The sequence below is a fragment of the Myotis lucifugus genome, unplaced genomic scaffold (assembly GCF_000147115.1).
Source record: "Myotis lucifugus unplaced genomic scaffold, Myoluc2.0 scaffold_276, whole genome shotgun sequence".
In the NCBI taxonomy this organism is placed as follows: Eukaryota; Metazoa; Chordata; class Mammalia; order Chiroptera; family Vespertilionidae; genus Myotis; species Myotis lucifugus.
Genome location: NW_005871324.1, coordinates 50,195 through 74,661, shown reverse-complemented (window position 1 = coordinate 74,661; position 24,467 = coordinate 50,195). Strand labels below are relative to the sequence as shown.

The window sequence follows — 24,467 nt, the reverse complement described above, 5'->3', positions numbered from 1 at the left end:
CATAGGGAGGGTTCTAGGGAGTGAGCGTGTCTGCGGAGATGCCAACAGGTGCAGGAAAGGAGATGGGAATGGAAGCTCCTGTCTGCAGCTCTCCCGCCCTTCCCGGCTCCTGTGCGCTGTTCCAGGTACCTTACCTGGCGGCCTTGGGGTGGAAGTTGCAGTGGGGAAGGGTCCTGCCCACTGCACCCAGGGGTCTAGAGAGCCTTGTGGAGGACACTTGAGCTTCCGGACGAGGTCACTGCCTTAGGAGTCAGTTTCTTTGGCTGCAGAAATGAGGGAGGCGCTGTATCTGACGGACCTGCTCACCTCACGGGTCTTTCCCCTGTTAGTTTTCTGCGGGAACTTGTGAAGCGTTCCAACGAGCCAGGCTATGGACCTGCCTGAACAGCCCCAAACAACGGTCAGGGCAAAGGATGGTGATGGTGTCGAACAAACTCACAAGCAAATCGGGTTTCTGGAAGCTCATCCCTTCTAGGCCTACCTGTAAATCCACATACAGGGACGATGCGCCTACTTCCTCATGGGAGAGGTCACTTGGTCATGTGGTACAACCAGCTAGTGGGGCCAGTGCCTTCCTAACCTGCATGTCTTTGCTGTCTTGTTTTTAAATATATTTTTATTGATTTCAGAGAGGAAGGAAGAGGGAGAGAGAGAAACATCCATGATGAAAATCATTGATCGGCTGCCTCCTGCAAGTCCCCCACTGAGGATTGAGCCTACAACCCGGGCATGTGCCCTTGACCGGAATCAAACCTGGGATCTTTCAGTTCGCAGGTCGACGCTCTGTCCACTGAGCCAAACTGGCTAGGGTGCCGTCTTGTTTTTATTCTTTTTTAAAAAAAATATATTTTATTGATTTTTTTACAGAGAGGAAGGGAGAGGGATAGAGAGTTAGAAACATCGATGAGAGAGAAACATCGATCAGCTGCCTCCTGCACACCCCCTACTGGGTATGTGCCCACAACCAAGGTACATGCCCTTGACCGGAATCGAACCTGGGACCCTTCAGTCCGCAGGCCGACGCTCTATCCACTGAGCCAAACCAGCCAGGGCTTGTTTTTATTCTCTTAACCTGACATTAAGCTGACCTCTAAGTATCACTGAGCAGTGACCTCCCAGCGGATGATGAGGTTACCCTACAGGTTATTAATCTTTGTCTCAATTTCACAGGTCTCCATAGAAATGGACCTTTTTAACAGTTATACTTTTAAAAAATAGTCCTCCTTTTTCCCCCCTAACCTTTGATAAGAAGGTACCCAAATGTACAGCGTAAAGACATAAGGCAACACCCTTCTTGATACGGCCCAGGTCCCGAAATCGAACTGCCTGCCACCTGCAGCCCCTCGGAGCTGCGTCTCACGACGACGACCCGACCCGCCTCCCCCCCAACCCCCCCAAGAAGCCACTGTCCTCCAGCAGGGGCCGCCTGCGTTTCTCTCAGGTTTATTTTAAGTGCATCTCTATCCACAGTTTAATCCGCCATGTAAAACAATTTGACGCTTTTTAAACGGCTCAAATACTGCTTTTGAAGCCCTGTAGCCACGCAGGGGAGGGACCCCCGCCTTCTTCCTCGAAAGCCTCCGGCGGCTCCTCACTCCGAACCTGCTGTTCCCGCCGTGGAGCTCTTACTCGACTCCCAGAGCTCCTTCAGCAGCCTCTTCTTCTCCAGGGTCTGCTTTGCTCTCTTCTTCCGTTCTTGCTTTTTCTTCTCTGCTTCGCGTCTTTCTCTGTAAGCAACACTGTTTTCCTCGTTGTAGAAAATGTCCACTTTCTCTTGCAGGATTTTCCGAGCCAGCTTCCTGTTCTGATCGAGGGACCTCGTCTGATGGCACTGCGGGAGGGAGAGGAGGTTTGTGACCCGAGAACCGCAGGCTGGTTCTCGGGACCCCAGGACTCAGCACAGGCGACCTCGTCCCTGCAGAGGGGGCGGGGGCGGGAGGCAAGGACACTCGGCAGGACTCCCAGCGAAGGGGTGACAAAGCCAGGGCGTGTCCCTGGCCCACACCCATGTCGGATGTGGCTTTCACAGCGACTGTTTCTAGTTGGGAGTGTGGTTTTGTTTAGAAGCAACGGTAGCCTTTAAATAACTCACAATCCCAAAATAATTTTGAAAACATACACTGAAATGCCTAGCTGTGGGCAGGGCACGAGCACTTGGTGTGCAAAGGTCAGCTCCTGTCCGAGAGGGAAACGGGCTCTCCCATCAGTCGCCACAGCATTCGCATGTGATGCCCGAGCGCGGGGGCCAGGCCCGGCGAAGCTGGCTGATGGGAATTCGGGGATGTCAGGGCGAGAGAAGGGCACTGAGAGAATTTGGAGTAAGTTATATAAAACAGGTTAAACAAAAGTGATGTCAGGTTTCAGGCTGTTCCCCGTGGCTCCTGAATGATAGGTCGTCCAGGGGAAGAGCAGTGGTGGAGACAGCGATGTGCTCTGGGCGGGGAGAGCTGGCAGGGCCTGGCGCGGGCCTTAGCCTCTGTGCCTCCGGTTCCTTACCGGTCCCGCCGGGAAGCAGGGGTGGAGGGGCCTGTGAGGACTAAGAGCTGAAGCACGCGGGGCCCTTAGCCGTGCTGTGTCGCTGGTACCAAGGCCGGCTTTGCTCTTGGTTGTATCTCAAGGCTCGGCTGCCTCTCGGGCCTCTGGCCACACAGAGTGGACGGGCAGTCCCCCTGCACCGAGGCACCATTTCCTAGAGGGGCAGGTGTGCTGGCAGCTGGGATGCGGGAGCTTGGTTTTATAGGGAAGGGAGACTTCCACAGGCAGCCGTGCGGGCAGGCTTCTGAGCGCTGGGAATGGCTGGTCTGATCTCATGCTCAGAGGGGTGGGTGTCACTGGCCTCCGAGGAGATGGAGGGCAGAGGACGCTCGCAGACCTCGGGGCCTGCTGGCTGCTCAGGGAGGGAGCGCCCACGGCAGTGCTGCGGCCATCGGCAGCCATGCTTTGACGAGAACCCTGCTGCCTGCCAAGTTCAAGGGCAGCAAGCGCCTGGCTCCAGAGGGGCTGGGAGGGGGCTGCATGGGACGAGATGTGCCAGCCTCTAGTGAACTCAGAAAGCCCGCCCGCTCCCCCTACCTTGACGACCAGGCCCGAGGGCACGTGCTTCAGCACCACGCAGTTGCTGGTTTTGTTGGTTGCCTGGCCCCCTGGACCGTGTCCTTTCACAAACTGCTCTTCCAGGTCACTCTCTTCCAGGGAGAGCAGGGCGGGGTGGTCCTTCTTGCCTGCCACCTGGACCCGAGGGACTCCTGCTCCCGGGGACAGCAATGCCGGCTTCTCCCTGTACCCGTGTGCCCAGGGCACGGGGCACATTCTGGTCAGCGGGGCAGGAAAGCGAAATGAGCCCAAGGTGCCCATGGACAGGGGCTCTGCTTGCCGAAGACCTGGATCGGACAAAAGAGACAGCCCTTCAGGGAGAGGCCCTGCTCCCACGTTCACGTCAGGTCCCAGTTCAGACGATGAGGACCATCTCGTAGGGAGGGTGTTAGGAAGTGAGTGAAGACACATGACTCGACCGTATCCTGCCCACTGGTAAATATTTTCTTGTAACAGACCAGAAATATCTTTTTTTAAATGGACTTAAAAATATGTATGTGTGTATATATATATATATATACACACACACATAAATGTGTATATATACATATATATATATATATATATATATTGATTTCAGAGAGGAAGGGAGAGGGAAAGATAGAAACATCAATGATGAGAGAGAATCATCGATCGGCTGCCTCCTGCACACCCCCCCACTGGGGATGGAGCCTGCAACTGAGGCATGTGCCCTGCCTGGAAATAGAACTGTGACCTCCTAGTTCATAGGTAGATGCTCAACTATTGAGCCACGCCGGCCGGGCTGGACCAGAAATATCTCCAAGGCCCCAGAGGTGCTGTTTTCTCAGGAAGGAGAGGGTTTGAGTGTGAAGCTCAGAACAGGGCTGTGATTTGATGTGTTAAACAGCACATCAAGGCAGAAGTGGGAGCTGAGTCTGGGGACATTTAAATGCTGGGGAGTCTCTGAAATCCACACGTCGGACGGAGTGCCATCGCCTGTGGACGGCTGAGCCTAGACAGTAGGGCACAGTAACCATCACTGTCCATCAACGTCATGGCTGCTGTTTTTCAATGTTTCCAGTTTCTTGGGTCTGAATAGGAACACCTGTCCCTCAGACACACGGCCAATGACGTGATCCAACTGGTCTGCGGCGTGGGCCCACCGCACCAGCCGACTCGCCTGAAGGCGCCGGGTCGGTTCAAAACACCACGCGCGGTGTTCTGTGAGCCACGGGAGGTGGAAAAGAGCTAGGCTGTCTTCATGGAGCTCGTCATCTAGCCAGAGAGGGACACAGTCAAAAAGAAAGTGGTATTGACAGTAAGAGTAAAGAACTGCTTGGAGGCAGCGTGAGCGGAACCGCCTCAGCTGACAAGTGCAGAGGATAGCAGCTGTGAGGACACGGCGAGCCCCCAGGCTCTGGTTTCTTTTTCTTTCGAGGGTCAGGGAGGCAGGAATCTGAAAGGTGTTACTTCTTCAAAGATGTGCATGTGGACAGGGGCAAGTCACAGCCTGGGCGCTTCACATCTGGAGAATGGAGACCAAGCCTTCGCCACCCACCCAGGCAGGCGAAGAGCCAGAGGGAAGAGTGCTCGGGAGGGGCTTCTGTGGTGCCTTTGAAGGCAAGAGGCTGGTTTCTAGCAAAACCTCTGTGGCCCAGGGAGTATGAGAACTGACTGTGCCACCTGACTGGAGCCCGACCGGCACGGCTCAGGGTCTGAGCACCGACCTGTGAGCTGGGAGGTCAAGGTTTGGCTCCCCATCGGGGCACATGCCTGGGTTTTGGGCTCGATCCCTGGTCGGGGGCGTGTGGGGAGCAGCCGGTCGGTGGTTCTCATCATTAATGTTTCTGTCTGTCTCTCCCTCTCCCTTCCTTTCTGAAATCAATAGAAATATATATTTTTTAAAAATTGATGAGTAGAAAAATAAAAAAAGAACATATAAAAAATTTGATGAGACACACACAGAGAGAAACATCCATTGTTGTTCACTTACTGATGCATTCATTGTTGATACCTCTACGTACCGACTGGGATCGAACCCGCAACCTTGGTGCATCGGGATGATGCTCTAACCAACTGAGCTACCGGCCAGTTTTGGATGAGAGTCTTCCTATCTCTACTATTTCTACAGACAACACACTTTGCAAGCTTACGCCAGTGCTAGTTCTCACTTCCGTGACTGTGCGTGGTCCACCTCGTACCGTCCGTGAGAAGCCTGCGTTCAGCGCGGTCAGCCGTGGGGGAGAGGAAGGTGCAGTGGTGAGGGCTCCATAGCTGGGAGGAGTGTGCCACCAAACGCTACTTTACCAACTGCCGCTGTCTGTCGTGCGATATTTCAGGAGTCTCCTCAGGAGAGAAAACGATAGACCATAAACCGGGCACTCTGCCCGGCGTCGCGGCAACAAAGAACCCACCTCCTAGAACGATTCCCTGAACGAGACCAAGTCCCTGTCCAGATGCCCCTTCCTGCTTTCGACCCGCAGGACAGGATTCCTTTGTGCCTCAGACAGCGTCTGGTCCCTGGATTAGATTCCTTACAGACCGGAGTGAGTGAATGTGACCGGTGGGACAGCCCTGGGGCAGGGCCGGTGACAAAGGAAGGAAGCGAGTGGGAGACGAAGGGCGGGAGGAGGGTGCTTTGTCAGGCCAGTGTGGTTCACATCTCTTTCTGTCCCAGTTCAGAGCCCCTCGCACACTGGAAGGTCTCCCACCAACTGGAGCTCAGGAAGGTCCCCAGCACCCGGCGACTGGCTGGTTTGTGTAACAGCCAATCCCAGCAGCCAACCGGGCGAGCCCGAAGACGTCTGGTATCTCCTGGGGCTTTGGCGCTGCTCCAAGGACAGCTGAAAATGACAACACACCCATGGTTCCACTTCCCCAAAGCTCAGCGAAGATTCCGGATTGGATTTCAGTTTTTGTGATACCCGCAGAGCAACTCCAAATCTTCGGGGAACAGTAAGAGCAGCTGAAATCAGAGCTCACCGTGACATTAAAAAAGAAAAACAAAGGTGACAGAAGTGCCGGTAAGGGGACACCAGCCGAGGGGAGAGCTGAGCTCTGATTCCTTCCTGGGAGTGGCAGCTCAGTTCGGGGCTGGCTCCCACCCTCACTTCCGGCAGCTTCAGCGCATCCCTGCTGAGTGCAGTTTAGGGTGAAGCCTCTCATTGTCCAGTCCCTTCTCACTTGGCCAAGTTAGAGATTAGAGGTGTCAGGCCTTTACAAAAGGGAATGGTAATTTGTTCAATAGTAGTTTCAATGTCTACCAGGAGCCAGGCCCGGGCATGGGGAGCCCCAGGGGCCTGGAGCATAAAAGATAAGGTAAGATGTCCATCAGGATGGGCCGGAATGGATGACCTGCCAGGGAGCTGTGGTTCTCACGCTTTTTCTATGGCCCGAGTCACCTGCAGGGCCTGCACCTGCTTCTATTAGGTGCCCCTCGTCCTGACCTCACAGAAGTGTCCTCAAATCGAACTGGAGGAGCAGACGTGGCGAGGACCCAAGATGGGGCTTTAGGAAAGACGGGGGTTAAGTCCTCACCACTCAACCTGTCGGGTGCACTCACTCCCCTGGGGACCTTGTTAGAGGAGATACTGGTCATCAGGGCCTGAGGCTCTGCATTTAAAATTTTTTTTAAATTTGATTTCAGAGAGGAAAGGAGCGGGAGAGAGAGATAGAAACATCAATGATGAGAGAGAATCATCGATCCCACACTGGGGATTGAGCCCGCAGCCAGGACATGTGCCCTGACCGGGAATCAAACTGTGATCTCCTGGTTCACAGGTTGATGTTCAACTACTGAGCCGCTCTGGCCGGGCGAGGCTCTGCATTTCTAACCAGGGGAGTACCAGGGGAGGCTGTACTGCTGGTCCAGGAGACACACTTCAAGGGCCCAGGTAAGGGCTTTGAGCAAGGCTTGTCGGAGTGTCCCACCTGCAGGGTGAAAACCCCAAGATCAGGACGTTAAAGAGACGGAGGAGGTGGGAAGGAGAGAGCAGGGTGAAGTTACTTAGAGAAAAGAGTGAAACGATTATTGATTTGAGTTCACAGAGCAGGTGAAATGGGAACAAGGGGATGAAGAAGCTGGGTCACCTGGAGAACGAACCCCCGAAACGCTGGCTCCCATGCATTCATGTGTTAGAACAGCGCTGCCTGGTACACACAGAACGTAAGCCACGTGTGGACTCTAAATGTCCTAGTAGTCCCATCAAAAACAGCAAAACAGCCCCTGCCTGGCGTGGCTCAGTGGTTGAGCGCCGACCTATGAGTTGGGAGGTTGCTGTTAGGTTTCCTGTTGGGGCACCTGCCTGGGTTGCAGGCTCGATCCCCAGGAGGCAGCCGATCAATGATTCTCTCTCATCATTGATGTTTCTATCACTCTACCTCTCTCCCTTCCTCTTTGAAATCAATGAAAAAAATAAAAAAAGACAGGTCTCAGAACAATGGGCAAAGACCAAGTCCAGTGAGCTTGAAAAGGCTGATTGCAACCTTGCAGCTTTAAAGTCAAAATGGCCAGCTGATGGCACCAGAGGCTCCGTGAGAGGAGGATTCTGAGAAATGCTTAATGCTAATTCATGTTGCAAAGGTGAGTTTTGGTGCTCCCTGCAGAATGGGAGGTCAGATCGAGCAGCCTCCCTCTGCCTTTCCCACCGGCTCACCCTCCTGTTCTAGTTGCCTGGAACCCTTCTGAGAACAAGCCCCTCCCACATGGAGCCACTGGGCCGGCTCAGGCCCGAAGCAGACCCTGGCCTTTCCGTGGCTCGGTTTACCCTGAGGATGAAGCGCCTCTCCCACAGGAAGTGTCACAGAGACTTGGTTCTCCAAGAAGACAAGCATAACGGGTTGAGCAGGAAATGCAGTTATCATCTTGGATTTGGGGGGAAGAGGGAGAGGCTACTCTAGGTCTGGTCGAAGTTTAATAGGCTTCTTGCTGCGGTTCAAGAGGCAACAATGAAGCAGATCAAGAGAAAAGCTTTCCATTCATCCCATAATGTCCCGTCCAGTTTTTCTTTTAAACAGAAACCTCTGACCCCATGGAGAATGACACCCGTCCTATTCATGAGCATCACCATGATTGTCTTCTGTTTATGGCATCTAACAGGGACTTTATAACTTACACCCAGGCTGTTAAAATGAGACAGAAGCACATAAAAAACCAGCAATAACCATCCTCTACATTTTCTCCTAGAAAATTCTCACGCCTCTATTACCATAATGATGGCTTCTGTTTGTCTGGGACTTAAATGTCTTAAAGGCACTTTCAAGTGGGAGTGTATTTGATACAAATAAAGCGATGCCTACTATGTGTGTTATTTCAGACTTATCTTGGAAGAACAGTAGCTGGTGGTCCCCCTGCCCCTTTTTTTCCCCAATCCTCACCTGAGGATACTTTTTCCATTGATTTTGTTGAGAGTGGGAGGGAGGGAGGGGGAAGAAAGAGAAACATCAATGTGAGAGAAACACATTGATTGGTTGCCTACTGCAGGAACCCTGACCAGGGCTGGAGATCGAACCTGCAACCAGGTACGTGCCCTTGACCGGGAATCGAACTCCTGACCCTAAGTGGGCTCGAAGGCCAACACTCTAACCACTGAGCACACCAGCCAGGGCAGCTGGTCCATATTTTAAACTAAATCGGTCCTTTCTACAGCTTGTTTCTTTACCTTTCGTAACATCTCCAGACCCGTCCTTTCCCCAGCTCCTTAAAGTGTTAGCTCATTTCCTCAACTTTCTCTTCTTGACTCTTCCTCTCATTTTTTTGGCCCCTGAAAGGCTATCTTGCTTTGTAGTCAGCGCAACCTGTGTCAGTGTCTCAACTCTCTACGCAACTCCGGCCATGTTTGCTCATCTGTAAGACGGAGGTAGTAGTACCAGCTGGGGTGAGAAAAATCACACGTCGCCACAAATGTGAAGCAGCGAGCACTTCGGATCCCTACACTACGGAGCTCAGCAACCCGTGACACACCACACACACTGTGGTCTCAGCGCACAGACCCACTCTGCAAACTCACGATTTCATGGACGTTTATTTGATTAGAGCTCAGAGCGAAAAGGCTTCTAGAACAGCGACCTGCTCATTATTTTACTGGGGATGGTCCCATTCAAGAAGTACTTGGAAACCTTGAAAGTACCAAAGACATACTGTTAGGTGAGGTCATAATTGTGGTCCAGGAAAGCAGGTGCTAAGGAACAAATTATGATGCCAGGAGCACACAGCTGGACTTCCCCGCAGGTTCAAATGGAAAGATAAAAACCCACCTTCATCAAACAAGGCCTGGTTCAAACTTAGAGATCTTTAGGGATTACCTAATATGGTAAGAAAAGTCACGAAGCTCGGGAAAGATGAAAAAAATCCGTATTTAAATGTATACCTCATCACTTCCTTCCATATTTAATGAGTAAACTATAGATTTAAAGTTTTAGAGTTCCTCCTCTTTTGCTGTGGAGAACTGGTCCCCCGATGACAAACTTTGTATATAAAAACCAACGACACAAAATAACCCCCTGGTTAACAGGCACTACATTTTTCTAGCTATTAGCGGCCACTGTTGCCGAATAGCCTGATCTTATCCCAGTCAATGTAAAAGGCGGAAAGATCTCCGCCATAAAGCTGTCAATTTAAAGACTCCGCCCTGCCAGTGTGGCTCAGCGGTGGAGCGTGGACCCACGAACCAGGAGGGTGCTGGTTCCATCCCTAGTCCGGGCACATACCTGGGTTTCGGAGCAGAGTCCCCAGTAGGGGGCGTGCAGGAGGCAGCTGATCCCTGTTACTCTCTGGATGTTTCTCTCTCTCCCCTTTCCCTTCCTCTGTCTCTCAAATCAATAAAAACACATTTAAAAGAATGAAATCAAAGCACCATTAAAAAATAATTTGGGCCCTAGCCGGTTTGGCTCAGTGGATAGAGCGTCAGCCTCCGGACTGAAGGGTCCAAAGTTCGATTCCGGTCAAGGGCATGTACCTTGGTTGGGGGTACATCCCCAGTAGGGGGTGTGCAGGAGGCAGCTGATCGGTGTTTCTCTCTCATCGATGTTTCTAACTCTCTATCTCTCTCCCTCCTCTCTGTAAAAAATCAATAAAAATATATTTAAAAAATAATAATAATTTGGACTTTGGTTAGGTATCAACACGAGCATAATATCGGCGGGTGGATTAACACAATGTGGGGTGGGTGGGGGTTCGATTCATTTAAGCTTGCCGTCCTCCAGGCGCGCATAAGGTCTGGGAGGGTGCTTTCCGGCTGAAACGTTATTGCTACGGATTTTTGGGGGGCTGGGATGCGATGGGCGGCCTCGTCCCAAGGGCAGGCACAGCTCCGAGGTCCCGCCCGCTCAGGCAGCTCTAAGTGGCAGCCAAAGCCCCTGCGCCCTGAAATCTCAAAGCTGCAAGTACCGGAAAGGCTCACCAGCTTGAAGAATGTGGACGGAACCGAGCGAGTGAGGGGGGCTGGGGGCCCACGGCGAGGGACGCGGGATCTCTCTCGTCCTTTGAAAGCTCTGACAGGAGCGACGCTGACACCTACTATGTGCCGGGCCTGCAACAGCCCTGCTGCGTGCGTGCTACGGGCGCGATCAGGCTCTGCTGAACAAGTCCACGGGGACCGTTCCATTTCTCCTGTTTTCTGCAGGGCGTGGGCTTCCCTCTCCTGTCCTCCCTCCCCCCGGTCCTTGAAGAGCGCCAAGGCCGACCCCCCGCAGCCTAGGCTACACCAGGTGCAGGGAAAGCAGCTCAGGTGTCTGCACCGGCTCCACCGCACCGCCAGCAGGGCCTCAGGTCAACAGGCTGCGCGACTCAGAGTCGCAAACCGGAAAACTCAAGGCGTCCGGGCTCCCAGTCCCCTTTCCAGAGCCCTTGACAATCGTGGGTAACCGTGCGGGTGCCCGATTTCTCCGCGGACACTTACCCAACCCCACGATCGGCCTCCGCCCCCAAAGACCTGGTGGGGAACCAGAATCACCGCCGAATAGGGATCGCAACCACACTCTCGCGTCTGCGCATGCGCCGTGCTTCAGCCGACGCTCCCAGCCGCCTTCTTACCAACTGCGCATGCGGAAAGTTGAGGCCTTTTCCCGGTAAAGCTGCCAGAGAACCAATCAGACGAGAGGGCTTGACAATGACCACGCCCCGCACCAGTTCCCAGGCGTTGGACCTCGGTCTCCCCCGCCAGCTGAGGGAAGGGAAGGGGGAGGTCGCGGCGCGCGCAGCTGCTCAGTGTCTCCGCCCCCTCCCGAGCGGCCAATCGCCGGCCAGGCGCCGGGCGCGCGCACGCTCCCTGAAGTTTAACGGTCGCGAGAGGCCGCTCGCCCGACGCTGAATTGAATCGGCGGCCAGGTAAGCGGCCGCCCGCCTGCAGGGAGCTGCCGGTCTCGGGGGACAGGAGGGACGAGACTTAGAAGACACGGCCTTAGAGGAGCCCTGAGCGTGCTGACGGGCTAGGGCCAGGGAGACGACGGCCACACGCCGCAGCCCTCCCCCAGCCCTCGGGCGTGTGGGGGCTTTGCCTGCGGCCGGGCGCCCATTCTAGCGTCGGTGCCCTTGAGTGACACCCGCGCGGCCCAATGGCAGAGCGCCTCTCCCCAGGGGGCGGGGGGCTTGGGGAATTCCCCTTTTTCTTCGCTCACTTGGGGAATCGCGGCCGCAGTTGATGGGACGACGGCCTTGCGTTCGGCGACTGCGTGCGTCCTCCCTCGGCTTCTCACGTGGACCCGAGAGCCCGCACCAGCCTTTGGGGTCCGGCCTCCCGACCTCTGCAATCCCCCTTCCCTTCCCCCCTCGGGCTCCGAGCAAAGCAAAGCTGCACGTTAACTTTTATAGCAGCATCAGGCCCCATCAGCCGTTCGCTTCTCCCCCAACTCTTTTTTCTTTTTCTTTTTTTTTTTGATAGGGGTCGGGGCGGACGTGGGGGGTGGGGAGAAACCAAAAGCATGATATTTTGTTGCTGTGAAATATAAAACTGTCTCTGTGCTATCTATTCCCCATGACGTTTTCTTAAAAAAATTTTGCATTGCATATCGGGGTACCCCTCCGCCCCCTTTAACCTTCACCCTTATCCCCGCTGGTGGGGAAGCATCGTCTCATTTAAAGTGGTTTTCCGTCTGGATCTCCTGCTTCCGGATGATCTCTGCCGGGGAGGAAGAGATGGGCTGCGGGTCCTCGTCCCCAGGGAGCTTGTGGTTCTTTCTGGTGGAAGAGCGAGGTGATGTGCATCCAGGCGTTTTCGTTGCCAGTTGGGAGGCGCAGCCCCCGGTGTTTTCAATACCCCATTTGTCGTCGGCGATGGGCCGAAGCCACTGGGGAGAAATCCATTGGGTTCGGCCCGGTGACCCTTGGCCTCCACACCTGTCCCTGAAGGACGCGGTTCCCCTCTGTGAGATGACGCGTTTGAGGTTGTGCTTTGTGAAAACCAGGCCCTGGGAAGTGGGAGCCTACTTTTCTCGGTCTCACTCCCTAAACTTCACATTTTGTGAGCAGCAAGGTTTTCTTTTTGTCTTGTGTGTGTTTTTAAAATACGTGAATTTCCTAAGAAGGAGGCATATTGTTTGACTCTGTATACCTAGTGTCAGTTCAGTTTTAGTTGATCTGGCAAATAGTTTATTTTTAAAGAAGTAATGCATGCACAGGGTACAAAAGGCCGTGGAGTGCAAAATGCATTCCTTCCACCCCACCTTCCAGCCGGTGGGAAACAACCATGGTGAACGGCTTAATCGGCTGTTTTTAAGACCAAGTTAAATACTGAGTTCTTTGTCATCTACTCACTGTGTAAATCAATAAGCATGGATGCTTTGTAGAATTTATTAAACAAATGGACATGTAAGTCGTTACCTAGTAGCATTGTGTCTAGAACCTTGATTATTAGACACATACAATTCTGAAATCTTACCTGGAAAAGATGATGCTATTTTGCAGAACCACCCCTATTGTATATTTTTGTTGAGATATAATTCACATACCATAAAGTTCATTCTTTTAAAGTATACAATTCATTGGGTTTTAGTATATTCATAGAGTTGTGCAACTATCACCACTATGTAATTCCAGAACTTTTCGTTGCCCCCAAAAGACACCCATACCTGTTTTGGTCACTCTCATTCTCCCCTTTCCTCACCTCCTGACAAACATTCATCTACTTTCTGTCTCTGTAGATTTGACTATTCTAGATATTTTGTATAAATGGAATCATACAATATGTGGTCTTTTACTGAGCTTCCTATAATGTTTTCATGGTTCACATTGTAGAATGTTCATCCACATTGTAGGATGTTCATCCACATTGTAGCATATTTGTCCACATTGTAGCATGTTCATCCACATTGTAGCATATCTCAGTACTTCATTCCTTTTTTTAGTACTTCATTCCTTTTTATGGCTGAAAAGATTCCTTTCTATGGATACACCACATTCGTTTATGCATTCATCACTTGATGGGTATTTGGGTTGTTTCTGCATTTTGGCTATTGGAAATGATGTTGCTCTCCGAAATGTAGATCTGTATAAAAGGATCACAGTTGCCAAAGTTACGAAGAGATAGTTGCTAGGTTTAGTGGCTTTTTAGTAGTATTTTTCCCCCCATTCATTTTCAGAGTCTTGGGAACGTAGGATATTTCACAGTTCTGAATGTTAGCAACTGAAAATGCCTGTAGACGATGAAGCATCTGAAGATGACCCGGATTCAGTTTCTTCAGACAGTGAAAGAACCTACACTTTCCAATGAGAGAGCATAACAATTTCTGTCCACTATGGAAGATGCTGACCTGGTGAAACCCTTACAAAAAACCTCATCTTCTGTAGAATCTGATATAAAAAATTCTCCCTACTCTCTTGGACTGAACTTAAGTACTAATAGGTAAGAATGGGATAGATAGATTTTTAAAAAATGTATTAACAAAAATTAACTTATTTGCATAGATTACCAATTTATCCAAATAGTGTCATAGTTACTGATTTGCACTAAAAAATAAAACAAAATTATGATCAGGAACTGTTCAGGGACAGATAAGAATAGTTTTAGCGCTTCCATGTTTTTTATTTCTGCCAGAAATATGTACTTTTGCATGGGGAACTGTGAGAAAGAACTTGTTTTTGCTAGTTGCAGTGGTCTTTATACCTGTTTTTGGTTTTCAGTAAATTACAAGAATATCATTAAAATTTAGTTGCCTAAATATTATTTCAATTTTTAAAAAAATTGATTTCAGAGAGGAAGGAAGAGGGAGAGAGAGATAGAAACATCAATGATGAGAGAGAATCATTGATCGACTGCCTTCTGCACGACCCGCACTGGGAATCAAGCCCTCAACCCAGGCATGTGCCCTGACCAGGAATCCAACCATGACCTCCTGGTTTATAGGTTGATGCTCAAACCATTGAGCCACGCCGGCTGGGCTATTTCTACATTTTTAAGATAACATGATCAATAATGTTTAATATTGCAGAAATAGCTCACCAATCTGGAAGAAGCAATTAAAGTTGAATACTAGGAAGTAAGAAAAAAAAAAACACCTCATACCAAGCCGACAAAATAGATTCCGTCAAACAATGCATTTTATTTTTAAAACGATCCCATGTTTGGTTTGTTTCTAATCAGAGCCTGTTCACTCTGATTGTGTACATAGTCTGACAAGCTTGATTACTTGGTTTCTAAATTTACAGTAGCTGAAAACCAGCAAAGAGGCAGGGACTGTTAGAGGAGGTCAGCTATAAAAAGCAGGCACAATGAAGTGTAAAAGGCAGTCTGGTGCCTGCTGTTAAAGGGGCAAATGCCTTTACACACAATAGGAGGAAGCATAAATGAAAGGAGGGCGCAGGAAACAAACCAGGCGTGGGAGGTGGTCCAGAGAGATGTCTGCCTGATAATCTAGACCCACTGCCAAAAGCTGGCCCTGCGCTAGTTTCCTGTGCCGGGGCCCCTGGGAAGCCCACTTCCGGAACCTAGTGTTGGATTTGCTGCAGGAACCAACCTACATGTGCCTTTCTAGTGAAAATTACACCCGAGCTTGCCTCTCTTTTCACTGCGACTGCAGCTAAACTGGCCAAATTCAAATTGGGTTAATATAAATCTCTGATGGACAACAGATTCTGTGCTTCTATCCTTCGAATTTTTATTAATATTTTCTCTGCTTCTGATTCTGTTTTGCTGTTATTTTCATTAGTATTCTCTCTTTCACATTCTTAGTGAAACAAAGCAGAGGGCCACTGAAAAAATGAAAATGGCTTTTCAGCGATTGGAATTTAAATAAATGTTAATGTCTTAATTATGCTTTTTGTGTTTGTATGAAACAAATCTGAAATGAACTCATCTCCAGTTTGGAAAGGCAGTCCTCCTGGAGAGAATCAGTGGTATTTTGCACACTGAATAGGCTAAATTCGTCCTGAATATTTGGTGCTAATTTGCTTGGCACAACTTTTATTCAAAGATGTGCAAAGATAAGCATCAGCTTATCACGCCAAATTAGAGGGATCCAATGAACAAGACTCCACTGTCATTCTGGACAATGGGGGGTGTGGAGGGGAGAATTTCATTACAATGAGGGGCTGTTCTTAAAGGGGGCAAACCGTCCTCTGCAATAATTTAGATCCGAGGGGCTGGAGGTGTTGCTTATTATTGTTTAGCAGAAACTTTTGTTTTCCGCTGGGACTTCCGAGTATCCTATCACTTTTGAAACAGGCCTTTCTGTTGTGTTCTTTTAAAAAAATTAAATGCTGTCTGTCTTTTTACTGCTATTTTTCTTTCGTGGGCAAACTTCTAATCAGATTTGCAACAAATGAAGTGCCATTAAGAAGGATTAAATATCAGTGGTTTGTACTGCTCTGCTAAATCTTGAACTGCTGAATTATTCAACACTCTGGTAGAATGAGGAAAACCATTTGAATTATTTATGTTTCAACAGAAGTAGCCCCCACCTTAGTACAAATGGGGTATCCTCTTTCTCAGGGAAGACCAGACCGGCCGTAACTCAAGGCACAGGTGAAGCCCTCACCTCTTTCATGCAAGAGCTACAGCACAGCGGGAGGACTGACTCGGAGCTTTGGAAAAACTGCGAGGTATCTAGTTTTGTTTTGTTTTTTTGAATTTTAAAATAACTACAAATGTGCCTCTATGTAAGTCTGAATTGTTAGAAATGGATATCCTGTAGCACATGACACTGAAGTTAGTGCTAAAGTAAAGTGACCGGATATATTAACGGGAATGATATTGAATGAATGTGAAAAAGACGGTGGGAAGTGTGTCTTAACAACATATTTGTGATTAGACAGAAAAGCCAGCGACTGGTGTGTATTGAACAAGGGGCAGAGAGGATGAGAGGGGGTGCAGGTGTGGGGGCCGGATCGGGCAGGGCCGGGAAGGAATGTAGGAAAGACACTGGGAGGCTTTACCCAGGGCAGCCCGCGTTCATGGCTGCCCCTGTGACGTTGTAGGTTATTGCGTGTCCATGACTGAAAGCACAGCGGCCGGCCAGTTACAGGAGCACTAGCTGCTCTGGGGAGGCCGGTGGGTCAGGACCTAAACAGGCTGGGAAGGGTCGCAGGCCAGCTCGGGGGTTTTTAGTCCTTTTTCAGCTGTACAGCTTTAAACTCTTCAATACCCGACTATAAAAAGGTGTTTTTACACAAATAAATTAGGGGCTAAAATTTCATAATACCAAACGATTTCTTGTTTTAAGATGTGGGATTCTTTTTGGGAGTTTAAGTCACTGTTAAGAAAATCCTTAGTTATGAGACAACTGTAAGGTGCCCCTACTCATTCTTATTCAACCCAAAATGATAACAGAGAACATCAGATTAAGATGCCAGTTGGAAAATGAAGATTTACCCCATAAGAAAGGGGTCCCCAAGCCTATGAACTTGTATTTTTACATTAAATATGGTTTTACAACTATTTAATTCCGCTTACAAATTTTACATTAAAAATACATTGTTAAAAAGACCCTTTCCTGCCGAAACCGGTTTGGCTCAGTGGATAGAGCGTCGGCCTGCAGACTGAGGGGTCCCGGGTTCGATTCCGGTCAGGGGCATGTACCTGGGTTGCGGGCACATCCCCAGTGGGAGATGTGCAGGAGGCAGCTGATCAATGTTTCTCTCTCATCGATGTTTCTAACTCTCTATCTCTCTCCCTTCCTCTCTGTAAAAAATCAATAAAATATATTTAAAAAAAAAAAAAAAAAGACCCTGTCCTACTGGAGGAATTTTTCTGTGAAATATTAGGTTAAAAATGATCTTTAACTAAAATATTGTGTAATTATTAGGCCAGGTGGTTACAGCTATTCAACTTGGTGGAAAAACAGTGCCAAGAACAGATAGCGGCCCAGCAGGAACAGTTCCACAACCAAGTCCAAGTAAGTTGTTATTTACACGGACGTCTTGTTAGATGTAAGATATGTACTTTATATCAACTTTGTTTATAAACTGAAGATAAAACATGTGGATTATCTTTAGAGTCATATCGTATTTTGAACACTATTTTCATACCATTTATAAAAGTGTGATGTTTAATATACTTTCTTACCTAAACCCGTCACTTTTTATTTTCAGCGGGTCCAGGAGGAAATAAAGAATTTAGTCAAGTTACAGAGCAGCAATGCTTCGCGGGCTTCCTATGACAGAAGTTCTCTGAGCGAACACCTCTCTTCAGAAAGGCAGATGGGGTTCTTTTCTGAAAACAGTGACAGAAATGAATCTGTCCTCAGTTACCCAAAGTCCAAAGAGCCTGAAATGCAGCAGGAAACTTCCCCGTCACAGCCAGACTGCAACGTGGACAGCAGCTCGGTGAGCAGTGGCTATGGGACCTTTTGTGTCTCGGAGTTAAACACCTACACGTCTAAGGGCCCCCAGGAGTTCATGGAGCACACGGAGGCTTCGGCGGGGCAGTGCGGGGCGCCAGCCGTGCAGACCTCGTCTCCTGTGGATGGTGGAAAGCACAAGCGTTTCTACATCCATTCTCCCCAAGAGTTCAGTGACTCGTTGAAGGAAGACATTTCCATTTTTCCTGGTGATTTTGAACACAAGTTTCTCGGTGAAAGTAAGATTTTGGAAGTGTACAGTGGAAAAACAAGTAGGTAAGTAGAGTTTCTGCATCATTTGAGGGGCGTTTACTTGTTTAATACACTTAGAATCTAGCAGATAAAGCTCCTTTTCGTTGGACTGTAATAGAATGAGATGCATTTGAATATTTATCTGTTTTACCAAAGTCTTTCAGTTAGTGCCTGTGGAAGTTGGAATAAACAAAGCACAGTATGTACTGATGATTCCCTTTTTTTTTTCTTAACATATTTTTATTGATTTTAGAGAGGAAGGGAGAGGGGGAGAGAGAGAGAGAGAAACATCAGTGATGAGAGAGAATCATTGATTGCTGCCTCCTGCATGCCCCACACTGGGGATCGAGCCCAAACCCAGGCATGTGCCCTGACGGAACGGAACCGTGACCTCCTGGTTCATAGGTTCATGCTCAACTACTGAGCCACCCGGGCCAGGCTCTTCCCATTTGCAATGTTATAAGACTACTAAACCCTTAAGGTGAGAAGGAGGCCTTGCCAGAAAAATGCCTGCACTGTAAACTTGCTCAGAATGGTAGTATAGGACTATGTCAACAGTGGGATTTTGTTACACATGTTCATGTAATTGGAAATCAAAAATTATACACAAACAAGAAGCATTTTTCTCAGACTGTTGAGATCTTGCTTCCAGGCATGATATAAAATATAAACTTTATATCTTATTAAAAAAATTATACACAAGCATACTTGATTTTGTGTGTCTTTTTATATATAAGAAGAGATTTGTAAGTTTAACAGCATTTTGATTGACCCAGGGACTTTTTAGTAAAGGAACTGTAGCTGAATGTTTGTAAAACAAAAAATCATTTAAAATTATGTAGATTCCCCTCAATTTCCAGTTTTGTATCTCTGAAATGTGCCACAAAGTAAGGTGTGCAGCCAGAGCAGCCAGTCTTGTGCACACACAGTGTATTATTAGTCCATGGGAATAAATGTGCTCACTGTAGAGGTAGATTTAGACCTTGAAGCGTCGCTGCGTGGTTTTGCTTTGGTTGACGGCTATAGACTGTACTGCTGATCGCTGTTGGTCTTTTAGTTCATTTTGCCTTTGGGAATGAGAAACTGGAAAAAGAAATGTAGGTGAATCCATAATGTCCATCCGCCCTTTGCTCTTAGAAAACAACTCAAAGCCCTTTCCACTGATACGGTGTCGGCGTGTATTTAGTTTCTCGTGGGAAGGACGACGCCTAAAGAGTCATTTTGGTTTTCTCTTTTTAAGTAGTAAAGCGATAACATCATGGGCGCAGAAGCTGAAGCAGAACCACCCGAAGGGAGCCCATGCCGAAGAGGGGTGTCCCCAATCCACGCAAGGAACCGAGCAGCCCCAGAGAGTGCCGGTGGACAAGGTGGGTGACGCGGCACGTCTCTCCGGGTTTCCTGCCTGCTCGTCTGCGCAAATGTCATGGTCAGTTTGTTCCATTGACATCTCTGCCTTTTGGTGGCACAGAGGAGTGGACGCAGTGATTGGTCCTAAGTCTTGCTTCTTTCCCAGAAATCAAAACTAACGAGGGAGAAAATACTAGAAAAAATGAACTGTTTTGTAAAGGCCCTAATTCTTTTTCAACTGCAAATGTCACATTTAAACAGAGAGTAATTCATTTCATTGTTTTTTAAAAACCCTCAGGGAGGCCAGTGGTTGAGCATGGACGGTTAGATTCCCCGTCAGGGCACATGCCTAGGTTGCGGGCTCAATCCCCCAATAGGGGTGTTTCTATCTCTCTTTCCCTCTCCCTTCCTCTCTCTGAAATCAATAAAAATATATTTTTTAAAAAGATGTAGTCTACTATTTAAAGTTCATATGAATTATTGTGGTTTTCAGAGTTGATTTGATTTAATGTAGTTTGAATGATAAGGTGAATTATTATAGCTCTTACATTCATTTTTATACCAAAGGACTTTAATTCTAGGCACCTCACATTTCTTTTGCAAGTAGATGGCAAATTATTAACACATTTTCCTGCCAAACTCATTGAATAACCCCTGCTCCCAGTTTTCTCCTCTCAGGTCCACAGAAAACACAAATTAACTTTTCTAACTTATGTAGGAAAAGAGAATTATTTGCTGTTAAATTCCCGTTGTTTTGCATTCTTGTAACCAGAGGGCCAGCCAGGCGTTGTGCACAGACCCCTGGCAGGTCTCTGCCAGCTTCGACCTTGGTCAGCAGTGTGTGCCTGGGGTGTTTAGCTGGCAGCTCACAGTTGTCCTCTTGAATTGCAGTTGGAGTTCGCTGCTGCTACACCACCTCATGCTTTTTACCTCAGTAAGCCAGACGAAAGCCCCAATTTTTGGATGTCTGATTCAGGAACAGGTATGAAACTTACATTTTTTAAAGATTTTTTTTTCCTTTTTCCTTTTTAATAACAACTGCATTTCCCAGCGGGGAGACTCACGTGCATTGTGTGAGAGTGGTCTCTGTAAGTGAACGCATGGTAGCTGTAGCTTCCTTACTTGGTGTCTGCCTACTGTCAGGATAGATGCGTTTCTGCAGGTATTTCTTTCTTTTTTGTTGTTGTTAATCCTAACCGGAGGATATTTTTCCATTGATTTTTAGAGAGAGTGGAAGGGAGGGGGAGAGACACACATGGATTGGTTGCTTCCCGCACGCGCCACGCCTGCCTGGGGTTGAGGAAGAGCCTGCAGGTATTACAAATAGCGCAGAAATGACCTCAGCATTTTCATGGTGCCTCAAAATGAATGAAATGCAAACTCTGGGAGCCATTCTCCACTCTCTACTTTAGTTCTAATGGTTTTACATAGTGACTCGTTTCCACACTCCTGCATCAGTTCATCGGGAGGAATTAGCTTTGCCTTCTGAAAACTGTGCTACCCCAACCACCTTCACGCTGTCACCCTAATGGAGCCCCATCACCTGTCACCTGGGCTCCTGTGACTTCTTCCCTGCCTCCCTGTGCTCACCTTTCCATCTGTGCTCAGCGCAGTAGCCAGCCACCTGCTCCTTGTTAGAGATGAGTCAGAGCACGTGACTCCTCGGCTCTAACCTCTGTTAGGCCTTGGAGTGTCTGTGAGGCCTATGGAGGCCTGTGAGAGCCTGCCCTGCACGCTCTGACCTCATGCTCTGGCCTCATTTCACGCTCTGCCGCTCTCTGCCTTTCTCTGCTTGGGCAAGGAGGCTGTTGGTCCACAAAGTTCTCATTGGAGGGCTTTTGCATAGGCTGCTTTCTGAACTTGGAATGTTCTGCCCCCTCATATGTGGCTAAAATGGCCAACTCCTTCTTAATTGTTACTCTGCAGTGAGCCAACCCTGACAACCCTGTCCAAAACCAGCACCTGCCCCACCCCCAATTACATATTCCCTTCTCTGGATTTTTAAATTTTACCAACCGAGTGCTCACCACCCTCTAACTTCCTGTGATTTTCCTGTTGTTTGGGTCTCAGTCTCCCTGCGCCCACCTGGCACAGTAGATGCTCAATAAATATTTAAATTATTGAATTCTTTACATTGCTTCCATATAAGTCTGTACTATTCACAAAGAAATTGTTGTCTTTAAATTTTTAAAATTACGTTAGTTGATCTTGACTTGTAACATATTTCAACTTTAAATACTTGGATCATGAAGGCAGGACTCTTCCATGGTAAGGCATTCATGTGAACTGTTTTCCGTCCAATGAAACTTTTCGTATTCAGATAGACAGAGGCTAGTTACTTCCCGCATTTCGTTTTCTTTAGGTAGAAATGTTACTCTAGAATCACTGTTGTTCTGTCTCTTCTCGCTTCTCTTCCGTGTGCCTGCGCAGGCCTGACACACTGGAGACTGGAGGAGAAGGACACGTACCACTCTCTGCCCGAGGTCACAGACAAGCCCTTGGCCCCGTCCTCCTCCCCCCAAGTGTCAGCCAGCCCGGTAAGTCAAAACGTGTGTGTGTTTGCATTGTCACATGGTAGGTAAGTACTTGACTTCATTATACACTTTGTGTTTTTCACTTTCCGATGAAGAGAAGAAAGCATGGGCATTAAATCATAGTCATCTGCTCTCAGATTCTGTCTGTCATTGCCTGTGTGATCTTAGGAAAGTTACTTAAGAGTGGGATTAAAAATGCCCAGTGACCCTGGCTGGTGTGGCTCAGTTGGTTGGGCATCATCAGGTGCATCAAAGGGTCCCAGGTTCAATTCCCGATCAGGGCACATACCTAGGTTTTGGGTTTGATCCCTCCTAGTAGGGGCACATGTGAGAGGCAACCAATTGATGTTTCTCTCTCTTTCTCTTCCTCTCTCTCTAAAAATCAATAAAACATGTCCTCAGGTGAGGATTTAAAAAAAAAAAAAAAGCCCATGAGTGCTTTGTGAAAGTAAATGAGGTGGTTTTGTACCTACTATTTAAATACAGTAGGCCCGCCCTAACTGGTTTGGCTCAGTGGATAGAGCGTCAGCCTGCGGACTGTGAAGGGTCCCAGGTTCGATTCCGGTCAAGAGCATGTACCTTGGTTGTGGGCACATCCCCAGTAGGGGGTGTGCAGGAGGCAGCTGATTGATGTTTCTCTCTCATCGATGTTTCTAACTCTCTATCCCTCTCCCTTCCTCTCTGTAAAAAATCAATAAAATATATTTTAAAAAAAATAAATACAGTAGGCCCATAGATAAACTTCTCCTGCTCTCAGGCCTGGTTTGACTTTGTACCCTATTACACCCTCCTACTAATCCATTTGTATTCTAATGCTGAACAATTTAATTGGTATTAATTTTCTTTGAGCAAGAAATGTAAATACTTAGTTTATTTCAGAATAAAGAAATACAACTCTCCAATATGTGCACATCGAGGTACATACTTCACTTCTTGTCTTGATCAGGTGATGAGAGAAGAGTAGGTTGGGAAAAGGAGAGATACCATTAAAGTAACCAGGAGAGCTGTGAGCCTGAGTGACAGCCGTAGACAGTTGTGGCAGACTGGGTCTTCAGAGGAAGGAGCAAAAAAGCCAGATAACCCCAGGGAGGAAGGAAGGGTGGGACGTGTGACTGAGGGGCTGGGAGGCCGAGTGGGCTCTGCTTACAGGGCTGCCTGTGTGTTCCTTGATCTGCAGCCTCAGTAATTAACGCTGTATTTGTTGACTCTAAGATGCCATCCATTTGAAGATTTTCTGTGTGTTAGGCTACCAAAAAAAGAATTTACCAATTAGACTGATGCAATGCTTTCTTTTTTTTTAATAAACTCTTTTTAAAAAATATATTTTTATTGATTTCAGAGAGGAAGGGAGAGGGGAGAGAGAGAGAGAAACATCAAAGATGAGAAAGGATCATTGACTGGCTGCCTCCTGCATGCCCCCTACTGGGGATGGAGCCCACAACCCGGGCATGTGCCCTTGACCAGAATCAAACCCGGGAACCTTTAGTCTGCAGGCCAGCGCTCTATCTACTGAGCCAAACCAGCCAGGCCTGCAGTGCTTTCTTAGCACTTAGAATTTCTATTGTTTTCTTACAAAAAGAGCTTGTGATTAAACATAGATTTTTATCATGTAAGCCTTATATATACAGTGGGGCCTTGACTTACGAGTGTCCCGACTAACGAGTTTTTCGAGATACGAGCCGTCTCTCGGCCGAGTTTTTGCTTTGAGTTGCGAGCTAAAATTCAGGTTATGAGCCAGCTTCAGATACCCCACCACTAGTTGGCGCAGCGAACGTCACAGTGAACGCCACAACGTCACGTGTCTCACTCGTTCACTTTAAGATTTGACATACGAGTAATTTGAGTTACGAGCTCCATCACGGAACGAATTAAACTCGTAAGTCAAGGCCCCACTGTACTTAGAAAGGAAAATGTAAGGGAAATACATTGGTTCAGACTTCCTCACCTGCAGAGGCTCACCCTCCTTTTCCATCCCAGCGCGGGTATCTGTTTTCCCACCTACTGTTTCCTTCGTGACATGGCATTCCTTCCGTGATGCTGTGGGGACCTGACTCCCAGATGGCACAGCTGCTGCGCATGCCTGCTCCTGTCCCTTCCTAGCGGCTCCCGGGCTTCCTTGTCGTCTCAGCACACCTTTGTGGCCATGTTGATGGCTTTGGTATTTGCTTAAGAGCAGGCAATGACATATCACAGCTGCTATTTGACTGGCAGTAGTTACAAGATGCCAGTTACAAGACCTCATTTCAGAGATGTTACAATATGAAGAGAAGAGAAATCATCAAAGTGGTGGCACATGGGAGCTTGTACCACCGTGAGCTCTGAGTAGAATAGCTGCAGCCAGCGGGCAGGGCTGAGGCTGGAGCCAGAGAGCTGCTGCTTGTCATGGTCCGTAAGTCTTAAGGGCCTCTAGGTCGTTGGTATATAAACCGTCAAGTTTTAAAACGGGATTACGGAGAATTTTTAGGGTTTACGTTTATCAAATTAATACCTTCAACACACACACAATAATAT

At 48.3% G+C, this 24,467-nt stretch overlaps 2 protein-coding genes across 11 annotated transcripts in view; one reads left to right on the top strand and one right to left on the bottom strand.

The window, feature by feature from the left end:
* Positions 1 to 1,427: 1,427 nt before the first annotated feature.
* On the bottom strand, positions 1,428 to 11,073 carry CUNH12orf65 (chromosome unknown C12orf65 homolog). 6 transcript variants are annotated; one of them, XM_023763181.1, is made up of 4 exons: positions 10,953 to 11,060; positions 5,226 to 5,374; positions 3,073 to 3,380; positions 1,428 to 1,831 (listed from the first exon to the last, which is right to left on the bottom strand). In XM_023763181.1, exons 3-4 carry the CDS (start codon positions 3,352 to 3,354, stop codon positions 1,592 to 1,594), a joined length of 522 nt encoding a protein of 173 aa, XP_023618949.1. In that variant the 5' UTR covers positions 3,355 to 3,380; positions 5,226 to 5,374; positions 10,953 to 11,060; the 3' UTR covers positions 1,428 to 1,591. The 6 variants fall into 6 exon arrangements, with proteins under 6 accessions (XP_023618949.1, XP_023618948.1, XP_014320479.1 ...); XM_023763180.1 differs by having other exon boundaries at positions 5,208 to 5,397; positions 10,953 to 11,057; XM_014464993.2 differs by having other exon boundaries at positions 5,226 to 5,397; positions 10,953 to 11,057.
* Positions 11,074 to 11,319: 246 nt separating this feature from the next.
* The window catches only part of MPHOSPH9 (M-phase phosphoprotein 9), a 38,924-nt gene continuing 25,776 nt past the window's right edge, over positions 11,320 to 24,467 (top strand). For 3 of the 5 annotated variants that reach the window (XM_014464985.2, XM_023763179.1, XM_014464991.2), the window contains exons 1-8: positions 11,320 to 11,380; positions 13,630 to 13,892; positions 15,934 to 16,087; positions 17,290 to 17,379; positions 17,576 to 18,099; positions 19,316 to 19,442; positions 20,314 to 20,404; positions 21,853 to 21,959. In XM_014464985.2, coding sequence (XP_014320471.1) covers positions 13,786 to 13,892; positions 15,934 to 16,087; positions 17,290 to 17,379; positions 17,576 to 18,099; positions 19,316 to 19,442; positions 20,314 to 20,404; positions 21,853 to 21,959 — 1,200 coding nt within the window. In that variant the 5' untranslated portion in view covers positions 11,320 to 11,380; positions 13,630 to 13,785. The remainder of the gene's footprint in view (positions 11,381 to 13,629; positions 13,893 to 15,933; positions 16,088 to 17,289; positions 17,380 to 17,575; positions 18,100 to 19,315; positions 19,443 to 20,313; positions 20,405 to 21,852; positions 21,960 to 24,467) is intronic. The other 2 variants (XM_014464989.2, XM_014464986.2) reach the window with 2 other exon arrangements.

What these genes read in the sequence shown, in the direction of transcription:
- CUNH12orf65 (XM_006099491.3), bottom strand. Translation starts at nt 3,354, where the DNA reads ATGGGCACCTTGGGCTCATTTCGCTTTCCTGCCCCGCTGACCAGAATG. An exon ending in CCTCGGGCCTGGTCGTCAAG is followed by an intron (nt 1,832 to 3,072) that starts GTAGGGGGAGCG and finishes TCCCTCCCGCAG; the next exon opens with TGCCATCAGACGAGGTCCCT.